The 19055-nt window shown below is 43.5% G+C and overlaps 1 protein-coding gene across 1 annotated transcript; it reads left to right on the top strand.

Annotated features, from left to right (window-relative positions):
* Positions 1 to 10244: 10244 nt before the first annotated feature.
* Positions 10245 to 19055, top strand: LOC140455094 (nuclear factor 7, ovary-like). Its single transcript, XM_072549757.1, has 7 exons — positions 10245 to 10697; positions 11923 to 12015; positions 12120 to 12353; positions 14699 to 14721; positions 14824 to 14930; positions 18211 to 18747; positions 18842 to 19055. Exons 1-7 carry the CDS (start codon positions 10245 to 10247, stop codon positions 18853 to 18855), a joined length of 1461 nt encoding a protein of 486 aa, XP_072405858.1. The 3' UTR covers positions 18856 to 19055.

The following is a 19055-nucleotide window of genomic DNA, read 5'->3' as shown; positions in this document are numbered from 1 at the left end:
CACCTTTTCAAGGGGCAATTAGGGATGGGCAATAAATGCTGGCCTCACCAGTGATGTCAGCATCTCACAAGTGAGGAAAGAAACCTGACTTCAGTCTCCTGTAAGAAGATCTCTTTGTCCAATCCGTGGGTGTTAAATTGTGTTTAGTAACATTGTTATGAAACACCTTAGCACACATGTTATAAGAGTAAATTAGGAAACAGTACAGAGAGTGGTGGAATTACAGCATTCGATTGACCCAGAAGGCAGTGATCACTGGGGAGTTAATTGAAATGTTCAAGAGTAACATCGATTGTTGCAATGGGCAATAATAAATATGCAGCAAATGCAGGTAATGGGACTGAGAAACAGCTCAACTGTGATCCTAGAGATTGACAGAATATGCTTGCTGGGCCAAATGGCCACATACCCTAACCCCTCAGCTGATACAGCAAAATTATTTGTCTCTTTTCAGATCAGCATACATTGGAATCAATGTCACTGGCTGTATGAGTGATCACCTCAGTTAATAGTTAATGGGATGGGGTCATTAGCTGCACAAATATCATTCTGAATATTGAGCTTTCAACTGACCTGCTAACTAATTTATCGTTCCAGTCCCATGTGCAAGCTCAGTATTGTTCACAAACTAAAGTGCTATTCCAAAAATAAAGCTGCACTTTGGAACTTTTAATAAAATGTTCAATTTACTGACACAAACAAGTCAGAGCAGTGAATAGTCGAACGTTGAAGGTCCAATGAAAGATTACAAAAGTTTGTCGACATCTGAACTTGGTCAGATAGTGCCTAGGCTGCAGAATGAACAAAGTGAAATGTGTAGCAGAGGTGTAGGAGCTCCCTCTACTATCAGCAGTTACTCTGTCTAAGCTCATGTGTTAACAGGGCATGTACCAGAGTTCACCCAAGTCATTGTGAAATGGAGCTGAAGGTATTTGCTGACATTGACATATTTATCACAGCCTATAAATTTCTTCAAAACTCAGGCGTCTAATTTGTATCTTCTTAATTCAATACATGCTTAGTTATTAATGCAGCTGACCAGAGAATTACAGAATGATTACAAAAGGAGGACACTCAGCCCATCATGTCTGTGCTCAGTCACTGCAAGAGGAATTCACCGATTGGTACACTTTTGCCATTAGCTCCTAGTCCTGGAGATCGTTCCTGTTTTGGTGATGGAAGCCTTGGTTGAATCAGCTTCCATCAGTGCCAAGGCATTGCCAGACAGACAGTAGGTGTGTGCGATAACATTTGTCTCACTCTTGCCAACCACCGAGAGTCAGTGTCCTCTGTTTCCCAATCACTTCCACCAGTGCAACAGTTCCTTCCAAAATATTTCATCTGACTCCTTGTGATTTTGAAGATCTCGATCAAATTTCCTCTTGACCTATTCTTCTCCAAGGGTTCATCTCTGGCAGACCCCGGGGTAACTTTGGAATGTGATTTTTTAAAAAGATTTCTTTGCAAATGGGAGAGAATCAAAACCACCTTTTGGAATTTACAATTGATAGTCAAATTTCTGTTGGCATTTCGGGAGAAATGGTGTGACCAGGCACCATCTGTGTGTGTTGTCCAAGGTTAGGTATTGTTAGAGATCCCAGCAGCAGATGTAAGAGAGGTTCCTGCTCTCTCTCTCTCCCTCTAATGTCACCTAAGACAGCACTCCGTCAGCTGACTTTGACTGTGTCTACAATGCTCCAAGCAAACAAAGAGCTGATAAAAGACTTCAATCTCCATTGCAATTTACTTACAGACCGTCAACTCATACTTCTCCATCTCATGTGTGTGTTGAAAATAGGATGAAGATCATAGAAAGCCTATAGTGTAGAAGCAAGCCTTTCAACCCATCGAGTCCCTATCGACCCTCTGAATAGCATCCCATTCCTGTAACCCTTCATTTGCCAAGGCCATTCAACCTGATCTATACTTCCCTGGACACTATGACCAATGTAGCATGGCCAATCCACCCTAACCTGCACATCTTTCGACTGTGAGAGGAAACTGGAGCACCCAGAGGACACACACAGACATGGGGAGAATGTGCAAACTCCACACAGACAGTTGCCTGAGGGTGGAATTGAATTCGGGTCCCTGGAGCTGTGAGGCAGCAGTGCTACCCACTGAGCCACCATGCCAGCAAAATGTAGTTCTATATTTTTAATATGTTTACATGTGTATATTTTAGCTTAATATAATAAACACATTACTTTTTAACTTGAAAAAATTCTGCCATTTTGATCATATATAAGAACAGTATTAGGCCATTCAGCCCATCATATCTGTTCCACCATTCAATCATTGCTGGTATGTTTCTCAACCCCATTCTCATGCCTTCTCCCTGTTAACCTTGATTGCCTTGCTGATGAGGCAGAAAGGTCAATGTTATTTACTTGGACTTTAGTGAATCTTTTGATGCAGTAGATTAATTAGTAAAGTTGGATTGCATGGGATTCAGGGTGAGCTTGCCAATTGGCTTAATGGAAGGAGACAGAGGGTGGGGGTGAAGGGTTATTTTTCAGACTGGAGGCCTGTGACCAGCAGCGTTTCCCAAGGATTGGTACTATGTTCATTGTTGTTTGTCAATTTTACAAATGATTTGGATGAGAATGGCGATATGAGGCATGGTTAGTAAGTTTGTAGATGACATCAAAACTGGTGGTATAGCGGACAGTGAAGAAGGTCATCTAAGATTACAAAGGAATCTTGATCAATTGGATCAGTGGCTGAGGAGAGGCAGATGGAATTTCATTTGGATAAATGCGAGGTATTGCATTTTGGTAAAACAAACAAAAACGGGATTTATACAATTAATGGTTGGGCCTTGGATAGTATCGTAGAACAGAGAGATCAAGAGGTTCAGGTATATAATTCTTTTAAATTTGCATCACAGGATGACAGAGTGGTTAAGAAGGCATGAAGACACTTGCCTTCAATGTTCAGACCTTTGAGTATAGGAGTTGGGACGTCATGTACAGGATGTTGGTGAGGCATCTTCTGGAATACTGGGTTCATTTCTGGTCGCACTGTTATAGGAAAGATGTTGTTAAATTGTAGAGGATTCAGAAAGCTTTCACCAGTGTGTTGCCAGGAATGGAGGATTTGAATTATTAAAATAGACTGGGTAGGTGAGGACCTTTTTTTCACTGGAGCATAGGAGGTTGAGGAGTGACTTATCAAGGTTTATAAAATCATGAGGTGCATGGATAAGGTGAATAGTAAGTGTATTTTCATAAGGTAAGGGATTTCAAAACTAGGGGGTATATTTTTAAGGTGAGAGGAGAAAGATATTAAAAGGACATGAGGGGCACCTTTTTTACATAGAGAGTAGTTCATGTGTGGACTGAACTGTCAGAGGAAGTAATGGATGCAGGTACAGTTACAACGTTTAAAAAATATTTGGGTAAGCCCACGTATAGGAAAGGGTCGGAGGGATATGGGCCAAATGCAGGCAGGTAGGACTAAGTTGGAAACATAGTCAGCATGGACAAATTGGACTGAAAGCTGTGTGACCTAATGACTCTATAATTAAGAACCTATCTATCTTTGTCTTAAAGACATTCAATGACTTGGTATCAACAGACTGCTATGGCAACTAATGCTACAGATTCACCACCATCTGGCTGAAGACATTCCTCCTCATCTCAATTCTAAAGGGTTGTCACCTCACCCTGAGGCTGTAACCCTAGGTCCAAATCTCTCCTACAAGTGGAAATTTCTTCTCCATGTCCACTCCATCCAGACCACTCAGTATCCTGTAAGTTTTAATCAGATCCCCCAATATCCTTCTACACCCCATCGAGGACAGACTCAGAGTCCTTAAACGCTCCTCATATGAAGAGTCCTTCATTTCTTACAGCATTCTTATCAACCTCATCTGGACCCCCTTCAATGCCAGCACATCCTTTCATAGATACAGGACACAAAACTGCCCTCAATATTTCAAATGCAGTCTGACCAGAACCTTAGACAGCCTATACAGTACATCTCAGCTTTTGTTTTCTAGCCCTCTTGAAATGAGTGATAATGTTGCATTTGCCTTCCAAACTGCCAACTGAACCTGCATGTTAACCTTAAGGGAATCCTAAATTAGGACTCACATTTCTGCACATGGTATTCTATCTGCCCTTTCTTTGTCCACTTGCTAAGCATGTCCAAGTCCTTTTAGAACATAGAACATAGAACATAGCCTCCCTGCTTCCTCCACACTATCTGTCCTTCCACCTGCAAACTTAAAAACAATGTCCTCTGTCCCTTCATCTAGATTGTTAACATATAACGTAAATAGCTGTGGTCCCAACATGTTACCCTGCAAAACTCCACTAGACACTGGCTGCTATCCTGAAAAAGACCCCTTTATCCCTACTCTCTGCCTTCTGCCAGTCAGCCAGTCCTCTATCCATGCCAGTACTTTGCCCCTAATACCATGGTCTCTTATCTTACTTAGCAGGTTCCTATGCGGCACCACGTCAAAGGCCTTCTGGAAATCCAAATAGATCACATTCACTGGCTCTCCTTTGTCTAACGTGCCAGTTACATCCACAAAGAATTCTACCAGTTTTGTCAGGCATGACCTCCCCTTGACAAAGCAAAGTTCTAGACAATTTATTAGAAATCAGATGTATTGAGTTCAGAGGTAGATGTAGGGACTGAGGAATCATAGATGATGGGGAGAAAGCAGGAACAGGGGACTGAGTTGGATGATCAGACGTGATCATATTGAATGGTGGAGCAGGCTCAAAGGGCCGAATGGCCTACTACTGTTCCAATTTTTTTTTTCTGTTTCTATGAATTGGCAAATGCAGTATTTTTAAAATCAAAGCCCTGCTGCATTCCAGTGAGTAAAAGAGAGGAGCCATTCCCTCTCACCTGGATGTAATAACATAAAAGAGCTGTTATTTCTAAATACAATGAGGTTTTTGCCTCTTCCACCCCCTCAGCACTGAGCTCTACAACAAAAGATTTTTTCAGTCCCACTGACCCCCTACTAATGACTGTGAATGTATTCTCGCCGGGATTCTTAGAAAAAAACAGCAAATATCCATTCTATTTAGGCCTTGCAACTTTATAAACAGCAAATGGAAATTTCCCTTCTCTCTTGTCTCTTCCAGAGAACATAACCTTGACCCATCCAAACTTTCCTCATTGCTAAAATACTTCATTTGTAGAAATATTCTAAGTAAGTGACCTCTGGGTTGTCTCTAATCCTGCAATGCAGTGATCAGAACTCTATATTGTCCTTTAGCTATGACCTATCCCCAGTTGTAGCACAATTTCCCTACTCTTTATATTTTGTTTCTCAGCTAATGAAAGCATCTGTTGAAACTAAAGTAGGAAAGTAACCCATATTCCTTTTTAACCACTTTATCTACCTGTCCTGGTACCTCCAGTGATCTGACACCTCCATATCTTTTGGATATGCATTCTCAGTCCCTCTGTTCCTTTACATTTCACTCCAGTGTTGCCATTTATTGTGCATGTCTCAGCTTTACTACACTCCTGTAATGCATTATCCAATATTCTGTTTATTCCTTGTTCTCCCACCTGACCATTCCATTGATAGCTGTCTGTAGTCCCCAACTTTCTTCCACATTCTCAAATTGGTGACCAATTCTTTAAATCATGAATGCTTACATTTCCACTCAATCAATTACCTCAATGTGCATGTGCCCCTGGTGCTGTTGGTGAGTTGATTATTCATAGATAATTTTGTATTTCCTTTAGTTACTAATAATGTCTTAGAAAAACAGCACGATTGTAAAAAATACTGGTGCAATCTCACTACATTTATTCAATTCTCCATGACAGAATTATAATGATTCTTACATTCCTGCCTAATGTAGACTCTATATCTGTGGTGCTGCCTTTTAATGATGTTGTGGGAGTCTAATTTCAATGCTGGCACTAAATTAGAAACGACAAAGTGTGAACAGTGGAAATCAGAAATAAAAACAGAAGGTGCTGGAAGCATACAGCCAATCTGGAGCAGCATAATGTTTCAGACCTCTCACCAGGACTGGAGAAAAGAAGATGGACAAGTTAAGAGTTTTTCAGCCAGAGAAGGGGAAACAAGAAGTAAAGGAAAACTCTTGTTTTTTTTAAATTTCATGTTGCATTTGCCAAAAACACTGGGTCAAGTTAAAAAAAGACAAAGCGTTGCATACAAATGAGCAGTGAGTGGTTTCATCCAAACCAAATTCAACCACTCGGTAACATCTCCTCACCCGGTTTAATTTGTTGTTGCCTATCTGAATTTGGATTTTAGGGTTGATGAGCACAAGATAAAAAGCTGCAATGCAAGTAACTTCTGAGTAATGGTCAGCAACTATGTAAAAACCATGAATGCAACATGCAGCACTCCTTCAGTACTGCACTGAAGTTTCAGCCTGGATTCTTGACACTTGGACCCATCACCTGCCAAATTTCTCACCCCCAAGTCTGGTACAGGCTGGTGTGGGGGTACTGTAGATGTTGGGGAGATAAGACAGTGACAGACGGTAGATTTGGCAGTTTCGCTGCAGTGTTCACTGGGGTTCTGAGGCACCTTACATATCTTCCAAGTTGCTGTTCCATCCTGTTACAGTCAATGAAAATGTAAACTGGGATCAGATATTAAACCAGCTTCCCAATCACTATCAGTTGTTCGATGCCTCTGTAGAACTTCAAAACGAACACTCTGGAATCTTCCAGGATGTTTTCAATCCCCATAGTAGTAGCCAATAAACAAAATAACAATTCGAAGTTACAACAAAACAGTCCCAATGTAGCAGAGCCTTCCAAACCTTGAAGTGACCTGGATAAACATCCGTGTTCAGTTTGTATTGATGTATTGATGTTCATAGTTCAAACAAAATTAGAAAATCACAGCATCTTTGACAGATAAATCGAGGTCAAATTTGCATGAAGCAATGATTTACATAGTTTTAATATAAAAGAGTCCTATAATCTCACTGTAAATATATACCTGCCAGATATATTATTGAACCAGACCATTGAGGAATCTGTTATTGTTCCTTTATTTAGTCCAATGTTTATAGAGTCATAGAGATGTACAACACGGAAACAGACCCTTCGGTCCAACCCGTCCATGCTGACCAGATATCCCAACCCAATCTAGTCCCACCTGCCAGCACCTGGTCAATATCCCTCCAAACCCTTCCTATTCATATACCCATCCAAATGCCTCTTAAATGTTGCAATTGTACCAGCCTCCACCACTTCCTCTGGCAGGTCATTCCACACAAGCACTATCCTCTGTGTGAACATGTTGCCCCTTAGGTCTCTTTTATATATTTCCCCTCTCACCTAATCCTATGCTCTCTCGTTCTGGACACCCCAACCCCAGGGGAAAGACTTTGTCTATTTACCCTATCCATGCCCCTCATGATTTTATAAACCTCTACAAGGTCACCCCTCAGCCTCCGACACTCCAGAGAAAACAGCCACAGCCTGCTCAGCCTCTCCCTGTAGCTCAGATCCTCCAACTCTGGCAACATTCTTGTAAATCTTTTCTGAACCCTTTCAAGTTTCACAACATCTTTCCGATAGGAAGGAGACCAGAATTGCACGCAATATTACAACAGTGGCCTAACCGATGTCCTGTACAGCCGCAACATATCCTCCCAACTCCTGTACTCAATACCCTGACCAGTGAAGGAAAACATACCAAACGTGTTCTTCACTATCCTATCTACCTACGACTCTACTTTCAAGGAGCTATGAACCTGCACTCCAAGGTCTCTTTGTTCAGCAACACTCCCTAGGACATTACCATTAAGTGTATAAGTCCTGCTAAGATTTGCTTTCCCAAAATGCAGCAACTGACATTTATTGGAATTAAACTCCATCTGCCACTTCTCAGCCCATTGGCCCATCTGGTCAAGATCCTGTTATAATCTGAGGTAACTCTCTTCGCTGTCAATTTTGGTGTCACCTGCAAACTTACTAACTGTACCTCTTATGCTCACATCCAATACATTTATATAAATGATGAGAAGTAGTGGACCCAGCACCAATCCTTGTGGCACTCCACTGGTCACAGGCCTCCAGTCTGAAAAACAACCCTCCACCCTCTGTCTTCTACCTTTGACCCAGTTCTGTATCCAAATGGCTAGTTCTCCCTGTATTCCGTGAGATCTGACCTTGCTAACCAGTCTCCCATGGGGAATCTTGTCGAACACCTTACTGAAGTCCATATAGGTCACATCTACCTCTCTGCCCTCATCAATCCTCTTTGTTATTTCTTCAAAAAACTTAATCAAGTTTGTGAGACATGATTTCCCACACACAAAGACAGGTTGACTATCCCTAATGAGTCCTTGCCTTTCCAAATATATGTACATCCTGTCCCTCAGGATTCCCTCCGACAACTTACCCACCACTGAGGTCAAACTCACCGGTCTTTAGTTCCCTGGCTTGTCTTTACCACCCTTCTTAAACATTGGCACCACGTTAGCCAACCTTCAGTCTTCCGGCACCTCACCTGTGACTATCGATGATACAAGTATCTCAGCAAGAGGCCCAGCAATCACTTCTCTTGCTTCCAACAGAGTTCTAGAGTACACCTGATCAGGTCTAGGGGATTTATCCACTTTTATGCATTTCAAGACACCCAGAACCTCCTCCTCTGTAATATGGACATTTTGCAAGATGTCACCATCTATTTCCCTACGGTCTATATCTCCCATATCCTTTTCCACAGTAAATACTTGTTTAGTATCTCCCCCATTTTCTGCTGCTCCGCACAAAGACCGCTTTGCTGATCTTTAAGGGGCCCTATTCTCTCCCTAGTTACCCTTTTGTCCTTAATGTATTTGTAAAAACCCTTTGGATTGTCCTTAATTCTATTTGCCAAAGCTATCTCATGTCCTCTTTTTGCCCTCATGATTTTCCTCTTGAGCTGCCAGGGTAAAGAATTTTTATGAATGAGACAGAAAATGGATTTCAGTTGAGGAACACCTTTCCAGTTATTTGTGATCATCATATCACCCTCTGATAATTAATCTGCTGGCCACATTACAAACGCACCCTTCCTCAAAGATCAGGTCCAGGCAAGGGTCAGGAGCAGTAACACAGTGACACTAGATATTGTGTCACAAGGTGTCCAAATTCTGGAGCTCACAATTCTTATTTTATTCATTTATGGGATGTGGGTGTCACTGGCTAGGCCAGCATTGGGAATGGAGACATATATAGACCAGGTAAGGACAGCAGTTGTCCACCTCTAAAGCAAATTAATGAATTAGATGGGTTTCTGCAGCAATCAACAGCCATTACTAAATTCTACTTTTCACTTTCTGCCCAGAACATCAAGCCCTGATCCTAACACAGGAGTCTGGAATACCGATGTGATGATATTCTACCATCTGAACAGTAGACTTGGGTTTGGAAGGTGCTGTCTAAAGAGCCTGGTGAATTTCTACAGTGCAACTTGTAGATGGTACATTCTGTGGCTCAGCGTTGGGATGAAGGGAGTGGATGCGTTTGGGTGCAGTGCCAATCCCGTGGGCAGCTCTCTCCTGAATGGTGTCAAGCTTCTTGAGTGTTGATTGAGCTGTATTCCAATGCTTTGTGACCTCCACAGGGAATACTGTGACCGATAGGAGGAGTTTTGGGGGAGGGACCATGAGAAGCAGGAAGAAATATGTCCAACCAGAATTGGCAACATTGTTGCCAATTTACTCGTGTTGTTTGAGACAGTAGGTGCTGACGCACAATACAGCAACATCAACTGCGAAAGGCAGAGAGGAGACACAGTTGAGAGGTGGGGAAGTGGGAGGGGAGAATAGAGAGGAAGTGAGGGGCTAAAACCTTGAGGAGGAGAGGTAGGGAAGAGGGAGAGGGGGAATAGAGGAGAGGTTGTGCAGAAAGGGAAAGGGGTATTGAGAGGAAGAGAGGCGGGGAGGAGGGAGAAAGGGGATAGCGAGGAGGAGAGGTGGGGAAGAGGGAGAGGGGGATAGAGAGGAGATGTGGGGAAGAGGGAGAGAGGGATAGAGAAGAGCAGAGGTGAAGGAGTGAGGGGCGAGGGGATAGAGAGGAGGAGAGGTTTAGGGAGAGAGAGGAGAGGTGGGAGAGAGAGAGGGACAGAGAAGAGGTGGGGAAGAGGGAAAGGGGATAGAGAAGAGGAGAGGTGGGGAAGAGGGGGATAGAGAGGAGAAGTGAGGGAGAGGGAGTTAGAGAGGCGGGAACTGGGGGTGCTCACTCAGCAGAGGTGCTCAGTGGGGGCAGGGAAACCCTGAAGCTGGGAGATGGCATCGAAAGAGCAGGCAGAGAGCCTGAGCAAATACTTGCGGTGTGGCCTGTGCCGGGAGCTGTTCCAGCAGCCAGTCATCCTGGAGTGCGGCCACAACTTCTGCCGGGGCTGCATCCAGAGCGAGTGGGAGAAGGTAGAAGGGGGAGGCTGCTGTCCGGAGTGTCTGACCCTGTCCCGGGGCAGTCACCTCAAACTCAACAGAGCCCTAGCTAACCTGGCCGACAGGCTGAGGAACCTGAAGCCGGCTCGAGAGCGCGCTCCTTGGGCAGAGGCTCCGGGGGGAGAGCCTGGCTTCGGCCTCTATTGCAGTGAGCACCGGGAGGAACTGAAACTGTTCTGTGAGACTGACCGCCAGCTGATCTGTGTGATGTGCCTGGATGGCAGAGGGGGTCACAGCCACAAGTTCCATGACTTCATGCTCATCCATGAAGCTGTCATCAAATACAAGGTAAAGGGCAAGTAAAAAACTGGGTTCTCAGCACAGTCAGAGCGAGTCGAACTCGGCAGATTTCTCACCGAATTGAGAATGCCTTTCTGAGGGAGAGGGCCATTCAGCATTCGAGAGTGTGGTGCTGGAAAAGCACAGCTGGTCAGGCAGCATCTGAGGAGCAGGAGAGTCAGCATTTCGGGCATTCGCCCTTCATTAGGAATGCCATTCAGCATTGCCCGTGTTAACTTTAATTGGTGCATTCAGATTGCCCTCCTGCCCCTGGGCCAATAGCTCCAAATACAGCTCCCACCCCTCAGACTTGAAGGTGTTGTCCATCGCACCTGTTCCCGGTGGGTAGGTTATCACTTGTGGCACAGTAGTAGTGTTCGCAACTCTGGACCAGAAGGCCTGGGTTCAAATCCCACCTGCTCCAAAGGTGTATCATGATGTCCGAGTGGTGGTAAACCTTGTAACTCCCTCTGTCACTTTGCCAGCGTTGGGTGATGCACGGGAGAGAGATTCCCAGTGGACTGGGGTGGACAGGATGGGACAAAACTCATGGCTCTCTTCCCCCTTTGCCCAGCCCTATCCAGAACTCCAGTCCACAAGTGAAAGTGGATGTTACTCTGACCACTGAGAATTGCTAGTAAATTGAACCAGGAGCATGAATTAGCTGCTTGGGCCTTTGAGACTAATCCGCTATTCAGCAAGATCATGACTGATCTGATTTTAACCTTAACGCTACACTTCTTCCAACTCTCCCCCCACAATAATCTTTCATCCCTGCAGCCCTGCCTATGTTATCAGCCTGAATCTCCCCTCCAATCTCCACCCCATACAAATAAACAATTCACGAAAAAAGGCTGTTTTCACCTTTTTTTGAGAGGAGGCTGAGCAGGGATCTGATTGAAGTGTAGAAGGTTATGTGAAGCATAGACAGGGTGGATAGAAAGCAGCTGCTCCTCTTAGAAGATGGTTCAGTAGCAAATGGCCAAGTTTTAAGGTGAAAAGTGGGAGATTTAAAGAGAACTTGAGGAAAAATATTTTCACCCAGAGAATGGTGGGGCCTAGGAGACTAGTTTTAGTGAAAATCCTCACAATCTTTAAAAACGGCTTGGTGTGCAATATAAATGTCGTAACATTTAAGGCTACAGGCCTGGAAGATGGAATTATTGTGAATAGGTTGGTGCGGATTTGATGGTGTGTTGATGTGCTTTGTGATTCTATGCCTCTATGACCCTAGGAAAGACTGAAAACATCCCTGGACAATCTGAGACAGAAGATCATCATCCTAGAAGCAAAGTTGAAAGAGAAACAGGGCATTTCGGAAATTGGAGTAAGTTCACTTGTCCTTGCACTCTCTATCTGTCCCCCAACTCCATAACCTGCTGTCCCAGCACTACACTCGACCTGCTTTGTTGTGTTGCTCTGTTCCTACAGGAGAAATCAGCCAGCCTGCAGAACCTTATCTCTTCCGAATTCGCTAAAATGCACCAGTTCCTGAACAGGAGAGAAGAGAGTTTGATTCGAGAGCTGAAGGACCACGAAGACAACCTTTCAGGAATGATGGAAAAGAACCTTCAAGAGATAAAAAGTCATTTAGATTCTGTTCAGCGGAAACTGTCGCGATTGCACACGAAAATGGACCAGCGAGCATCAGTCCACTTCTTGGAGGTACCGGGGGGAGGGGGTCGTAGGGAGTGGGGAAGTATCTGTAAGGTTTGGAGGTACCGGGGGGGGAGGGGGGGGGGGGGGTGGGGGGGGGTGTCGTAGGGAGTGGGGAAGTATCTGTAAGGTTTAAAATCCTAACAGCTTCAAAATGCTCAATGAAATTTGGAAACTTTGTGATTTTGTTTGTGTAGCACAGAGAAACATGATCTTTGTTTATTGAGTACACTGCCTGAGAGTGTGGTGGAGACGGCAGCTTCAGGTCAGGCAGTCAAAAGGGACTGAGGCTGCAAAGGAAGAATGCGCAGGGTTACGGGGAGAAGGCAGAGGGATGGTACTGAGTGAGAAGCTCATTCAGACAGTGGGCTGAATGGTCTCATTCTATGTGAATATGATTCAGGAGAAAAATATCAAGTTGCCAAAACAAAATGTGTGAAAAAATTCCTCCAATGGATTTTGAGTTTACCTGCCCTCTCAAACATCATTCATCAATTGTTAATAAATACAATTCTCTCTAAACATCTCCATGACAGCCACAGTTATAGCCATAACGTTCTGTGCCAAGCACATTATGTCATCAGTCTGTCTTAGGATGTTGGCAGGAACACATCTCAGGAACATGTGGGACTTGTGCTCTCCCTGTTCAGGGTTATAGATACCAGTTTTGTGCCACAAGAGCCCTCAGTGGCTTTGTATTTTTCCATAGAATCCATACAATGTGGAAACAGGCCGTTCAGCCCAACACGTCCACAATGACTCTCTGAAGAGTAACCCACCCAGACCCATTCCCTCCCCTATATTTACTCCTGACTAATGCACCTAACCTACACACCCCTGAACACTATGGGCAATTTAGCATGGCTAATTCACCTGACCTGCACATTTTTGGATTGTGGGAGGAAACTAGTGCACCCGGAAGTAATCCACACAGACACGGGGAGAAGGTGCAAACACCACACAGACAGTTGCCCGAGGCTGCAATCGAACCTGGGTCCCTGGCGCTGTGAGGCAGCAGTGCTAACCACTGAGCCACCGTGTCACCCAAATAACTCTGTGATTGTAATGTCACCCACCTGAACCTCGCTGAGATTGTGAATAGTGTTGAAGCTAATTTCCCAATTGAAGAGCATGGCCAGGAGAGTGGAACTAAGACTGGAAATGCACTAGCTGCGATTTTCGAAACAGTGGGGTCACCTTGAAGGCCTGAATGTTTTTATGTAACAGAGCAGAATAGATAGCAGACTGGTTTTACATCCTGCCCAACATCGCATCATTTAGAGTTCACTAAGTAGAATGGGAAACAGGCCTTGCGCACTACTGTCTGATTGGTAGGCAAGGTTAAGATTGCTCCCTTAGTGGAAAAGGGATGACCTAATTGATATTATTGCTGGAATGTTAATCCAGAGAACTGGTCATATTCTGAGGACCCGGGTTTGAATTCTACTACAGCAGATAAGTGGAATTTGAATTCAGTTTAAAAAAATCTGGAATGAAGAGTCTAATAATGACCATGAATCCATCACTGATTGTTGGAAAAACCCATCTGGTCCACTAATGTCCTTTCGGGAAGGAAACTGCCATCCTTACCTGGTTTGAGCTAAATGTGACACCAGACCCACAGCAATGTGGTTGACTCTTAACTGCCCTCTGGGCAATAAATGCTGGCCTAGCCAGCAACACCGTCATCCCATGAATGAATAAAAGTTTAATAACTATTGCAAAGTTATGTCTATACAGTGCACCGACCAGATGAAGAAATGGCAGTGTTGAGGTAGTTGCTGGAGCTGAAACTAAGACATTTATGTGCCAGTATCTTATGCGTCATGTCAGAGACCCAGAAATGATTGTCCTTGTGTGAGCCCACACTGTCAAGTTCGACCCTGGAAGGATGTTATTCAGGCTAAAATAAAGAGGCTACAAAAGTGGGTTCTTGTGTCAACAGAAGTTCTAAGAACAGTGTCACTTCCTCAGTGAGGTTTTCTTTGTGCCTTGGAATAGGATAAGGCCACTGAGCCTCATATCCGCTGTGCCATTCACTTCAAACACGGTTAATTAGTATCTTCACTCTGTTTACTCAACATAGCTCAATGCTGCCTGGTACTCTCACACAATAACATTTTGTCAACTCATCTTGAAATATCTAATTTGGATCCACAGCCTGTTGGGAGACAAAATTCCTGATTCCGATATAAGCTGTACATGGGAAGTATTTGTGTCATCAAATTTAATGACGTAATTGCTCTCAGCTATTTTGGGATTCTAGTTCCTGCTGTCTCTATTCCATTCTGTCCTAACGTTTCATGAGTACTGTACAATACCCAGCTCAGACACCTCTTCTGTTTTATATTTAGGAAGAAGCTTGGGGACAAAAGAGGTATGGGAAATTCCTCACAGAAACTTTAAATATCTAGCAAAAATAAAACTAATAGTCTTTAAAGTCACTCTGTAATGCAGATTAATACGTTTCTATTGTTAGTGAAGACAGTCACCATATATTAATCAGTGGAAATCAGCCACTGGGACTGTTCAAAGGACCATTACAGTACACAGTTTGGAGAGAAATGATCAGCGCTATCTACCCAGGTAAGGAGATCTTCTTGAGTTTGAGAAGGAAAAAGACTTCAAACATGAACTATTATTATGTTATACACATTGCTATGCAGAGATCAGATATCATTGCCTCTTTAATGTTGAACAACTTCCTTAGATATGTTCAATAGATTTCTTTTAAACTGTCTCCCTACCTCCACTCATTATAGGAACTGCTGGACACAGCAACTTTGTGTTGTAGAACAGAGTACATAATTCATTTAAATTTGCATCACATATAGGTAGGGTGGTTAAGAAGATATTTAACATGCTTGCCATCACTGCCCTAACCCTAACTCTAACCCTGTCACTGTCCTTTAAGTATAGGGATGGGGACATTATGTTGAGATTGTACAGGATTTTGGTGAGGCCACTTCTGGAGTACTGTGTCCAATTCTGGTCTCCCAAGTGACAGGAAGGATGTTATTCAGCTGGAGAGGGTTCAGAAGAGATTTACTGAGATATTACTGCAAATGGAGAGTTTGAGTTATAACGAGAGGCTAGATAGGCTGGGACTTGTTTCAGTGGAGCATAGAATGTTGAGAAGTGACCTGATAGAGGTTTATAAAATAATGAGGGATATAGATAAAGGTGAATAGCAGTGTCTTTTTCTTAGGGCAGGGGATTTCAAGAGTGGAGGGCATACTTTTAAGGTTAGAGGAGAAAAATTTAAAGAAGGCATTGGGGCAGTTTTATTTGGACAGGGTGGTTTGTATGTGGAATGAACTTCCAGAGGAAGTGATGGATGCGGGTCCAGTTATAACGTTTAAAAGACATTTAGATAAGTATATGAATAAGAAATGTTTGGAGGGAAATGGGCCAAGTGCAAGCAGGTGGGTCTGGTTTAGTTTGAGATTATGGTGGGCATGGGCTGGTTGGACCAAAGGGTCTGTTTCTGTGCTGTATGACTATAACTGAGAATCAGTCAATTCTGTAACAAGCCATGAGTCCACATGTTGCAAATCTCTGTCTTGTTTTGATGATAATGGAATGACATTGGTGCTCTGTGTTTTTCTAAGCCTCAAGGTTATGTAATAGTTCATGTTGAATAGAAAGGAAATTTTCTTTTTGCCTTCATTGTAGCAGATACACAGAGCGCCAGTATTGCAGCTCTTCAATAACGGCTTGTTCTCCCAAACTCAATAACCATTAAAACCGATTATAAATAAACATTGTTGGCTCGGAGAACGAAATGTGCTTGAGATGCAGCTGTAACCAAAGCAAGTGTCCATGAAACACTTTTAGCCCATTCAGTCCCAATGTAAACATCAATTTGTTGCTCCTTCTAGTTACATAGATGCATTAACAGTTCGGTGCTTGCATCAGTCGAGATGATAACATTTACTCAATGTTTACTTGTTCTGTCCTCAAAATGATAGTAACGTTGCCCTCTGTTCTCGAAGTGTGAGCTGGGCCTTTCTCCAGTGTCGACCTGGGTGGAGAAAATTAATAAACACTAACTCCTCCAAAAAACTCATGGGAGAAATCAGTTAATGCTCAGTCAGGTGGGAGCTTGTGTCATTAGGAGCTTGTGTTATGTTCAATATTACTTTCCTTTGTGAATGAAATTGGATGTTAAGGAAGAGCAAAAACATATTGGTCGTCATATTCTGCCACGTGCCTGAAACTTAATTCTGTTGGAGGTAGTGGAACTAAGTATCAGGTGGGGTGCATAATAGACGATGGATTCGATATGATTCCAGAGCTCTTATGGTTTCAGTGGTAGTGTCCTGTCTCTGAACCAGGAAGCCTAGGTTCAAATGTAAACAGTATTATTAAAAATATCTGGAATAGGCTTTTAATGTGTCAGCAACCAGTTTTTCACCCTTCCTCCCCATTTGTATTTCCCATGAAAGACAGTAGGACAAATGATAAAATCCCTATCTCTACAGCTTGGTTATAAAGGTTATCTCAGTCTTTAATCAGTGTTTCCTCTCCTATTGGTGACTCCCAAACAATGAAAATGTTTCGTCGTTAATCAAAATAAAACCTTCCCAAATCAATAACATTCTGTGCTGCATTTCTGAGAAACATGGAGAAGTAGAAAATAGGAGCAGGAGTAGGCCATTCGGCCCTATGAGCCTGTTCCGTCATTCAGTATGATCATGGCTGATCATCCAACTCAACAGCCTGGTCCTGCTTCTCCCCCATAACCTTTGATCCTCGTGTACTTAAAGTAACTCCAAAGACGCTGGTATCCACTCACCAAGTCACTCTTTGTTTACACATGGACAGCCCTTGACACTGATCCAAGTCCCTCAGAACCAGCTCTCAGAGTGAACAGGATACCTGACCCTCCTGTTTATATCTGTCAGCCAGGGCTCCCTGATTGGACCAGGTTAACAACCCCAGTCAGGGAGCTCATATTCTGTGAGATCCAGCTGTCTGACCTTGGTGCAGTCATTAGCAGACACATTTCCTACTGGACATCATACAATAATTTGGCCTCACCTTCTTTCTGCAGTAGCAAATTCCACAGGCTCACCCTTCTCTGGGTGAAGATGTTTCTCCTCATCTCAATCCTAAATGGTTTACTCTGTAACCAATGAGTGCTGATACTGGATTCCCCTGCTTTCTTCACTGACCTACTATTGTCTGGGCCCGTTAGAATTTAATAGGTTTAGTTTTTCTGAACTCCAGTGAATATATTCGTAACTGAGTTAACCTCTTTTCCAATGTCAATCCTGCCATCCCAAGAAATTGGTAAACCTTCACTGTTCTCCCTCCATTACCAGAACAATCTTCCTCAGATAAGGAAACCAAAACTGCACATATTCCAAGTGTGGTCTCACCAAGACTCTGTAAAACTGCAGCAAGACACACTTGCTCCTGAAAGACATCCCTGCTTTCCTTACAGAATTCCCAGTCTGTGAAGTTACTTACCGTTCCTTTCTGGGATAATTTCAAGTCTTGGTGATCGGCGAGAGATTTAGTTCAAAGTCTTTTTCTCACAGATTTATTGTACAGTACAGAAGAGGCCCTTGGTCTATTGACTCAACACCAAGAGAAATCTACCCTAAATCTGCACCCATTTTCCGACTCTTGGCCTATAGCCTTGAATATTATGATGTTTCAAGTGCTCATCCAAGTATTTTTGAAACGTTGTGAGCTTTCTCTCCTCCAGTACTCTCCCAGTGCATTCCAGACCCCTAGACCTCTCTGGGGGAACGTTTTTTAAACTATCAGTGACTGATGGAATTGTGTTAATAGGTAATAGCTGTTCTGTGATTAGATAATTCAAATGTCATTCTGTTTTTGTCTCTCTGTCTTCCAGCTCCAACCTGTTTGACTTTGGATCCCAATACTGCACATTCCTGGCTCATCCTATCCGATGATCTGACCAGCGTAAGATACGGGGATAGGGGACAGTCTCTCCCTGAGACACCCGAGAGGTTTTATCCCTGTGTGTGTGTACTGGCGTCGGAGGGATTCAACTCAGGCAAACACTACTGGGAGGTTGAGGTGGGAAACAGCGCTGAGTGGGATCTTGGAGTGGTGACAGAATCCATCAACAGGAAAGGAGATATCACGGCCATGCCAGAGGCTGGTTACTGGATCGTGTGGCTGAGGAGGAGTGAGTATAAAGCTGGCACATTTCCACGTACCCTCCTGACCGTGGACATCAAGCCCCGGAAGATCGGGGTCTACCTGAACTACGAGGAGGGGCAGGTGTCATTTTACAATGCAGACAACATGTTCCACCTCCACACCTTCATCGACATCTTCACTGAGAAACTTTACCCTTTCTTCAGTCCTTGCTTGAGTGGTCATGGGGAGAACACAGAACCACTCAAAATCTGCTCCATGAAAGGTCATTATCGGTGAAAAGTTCTTGTTGTTCATTTCTTTCTGTAAATGCACAGTCACTGTTTCTGATACTGGCTTTTTTTTTCTCTTAATTTCAGATTTATTTCATTAACTGAATTTAAATTCCACTGAACTGCCTGTGGTGGGATTTGAACAGATCTCTCTGGACTATTGACGATTAATCCGGTATCAAAGCCATTGCTATGCCCATTGCTGAGCTGGATGTGAATCCCAGAACAAGACTTTGAAGAATATGTTGACCCCTCCTCACTGATTTCTGGCTCAGCTTACTTTCCCTTTTCCACCCGTCAC

Source organism: Chiloscyllium punctatum, chromosome 30, assembly GCF_047496795.1.
Source record: "Chiloscyllium punctatum isolate Juve2018m chromosome 30, sChiPun1.3, whole genome shotgun sequence".
NCBI lineage: Eukaryota > Metazoa > Chordata > Chondrichthyes > Orectolobiformes > Hemiscylliidae > Chiloscyllium > Chiloscyllium punctatum.
The sequence above is the reverse complement of the archived record's forward strand: the minus strand, read 5'-3'. Positions and strand labels throughout refer to the sequence as shown.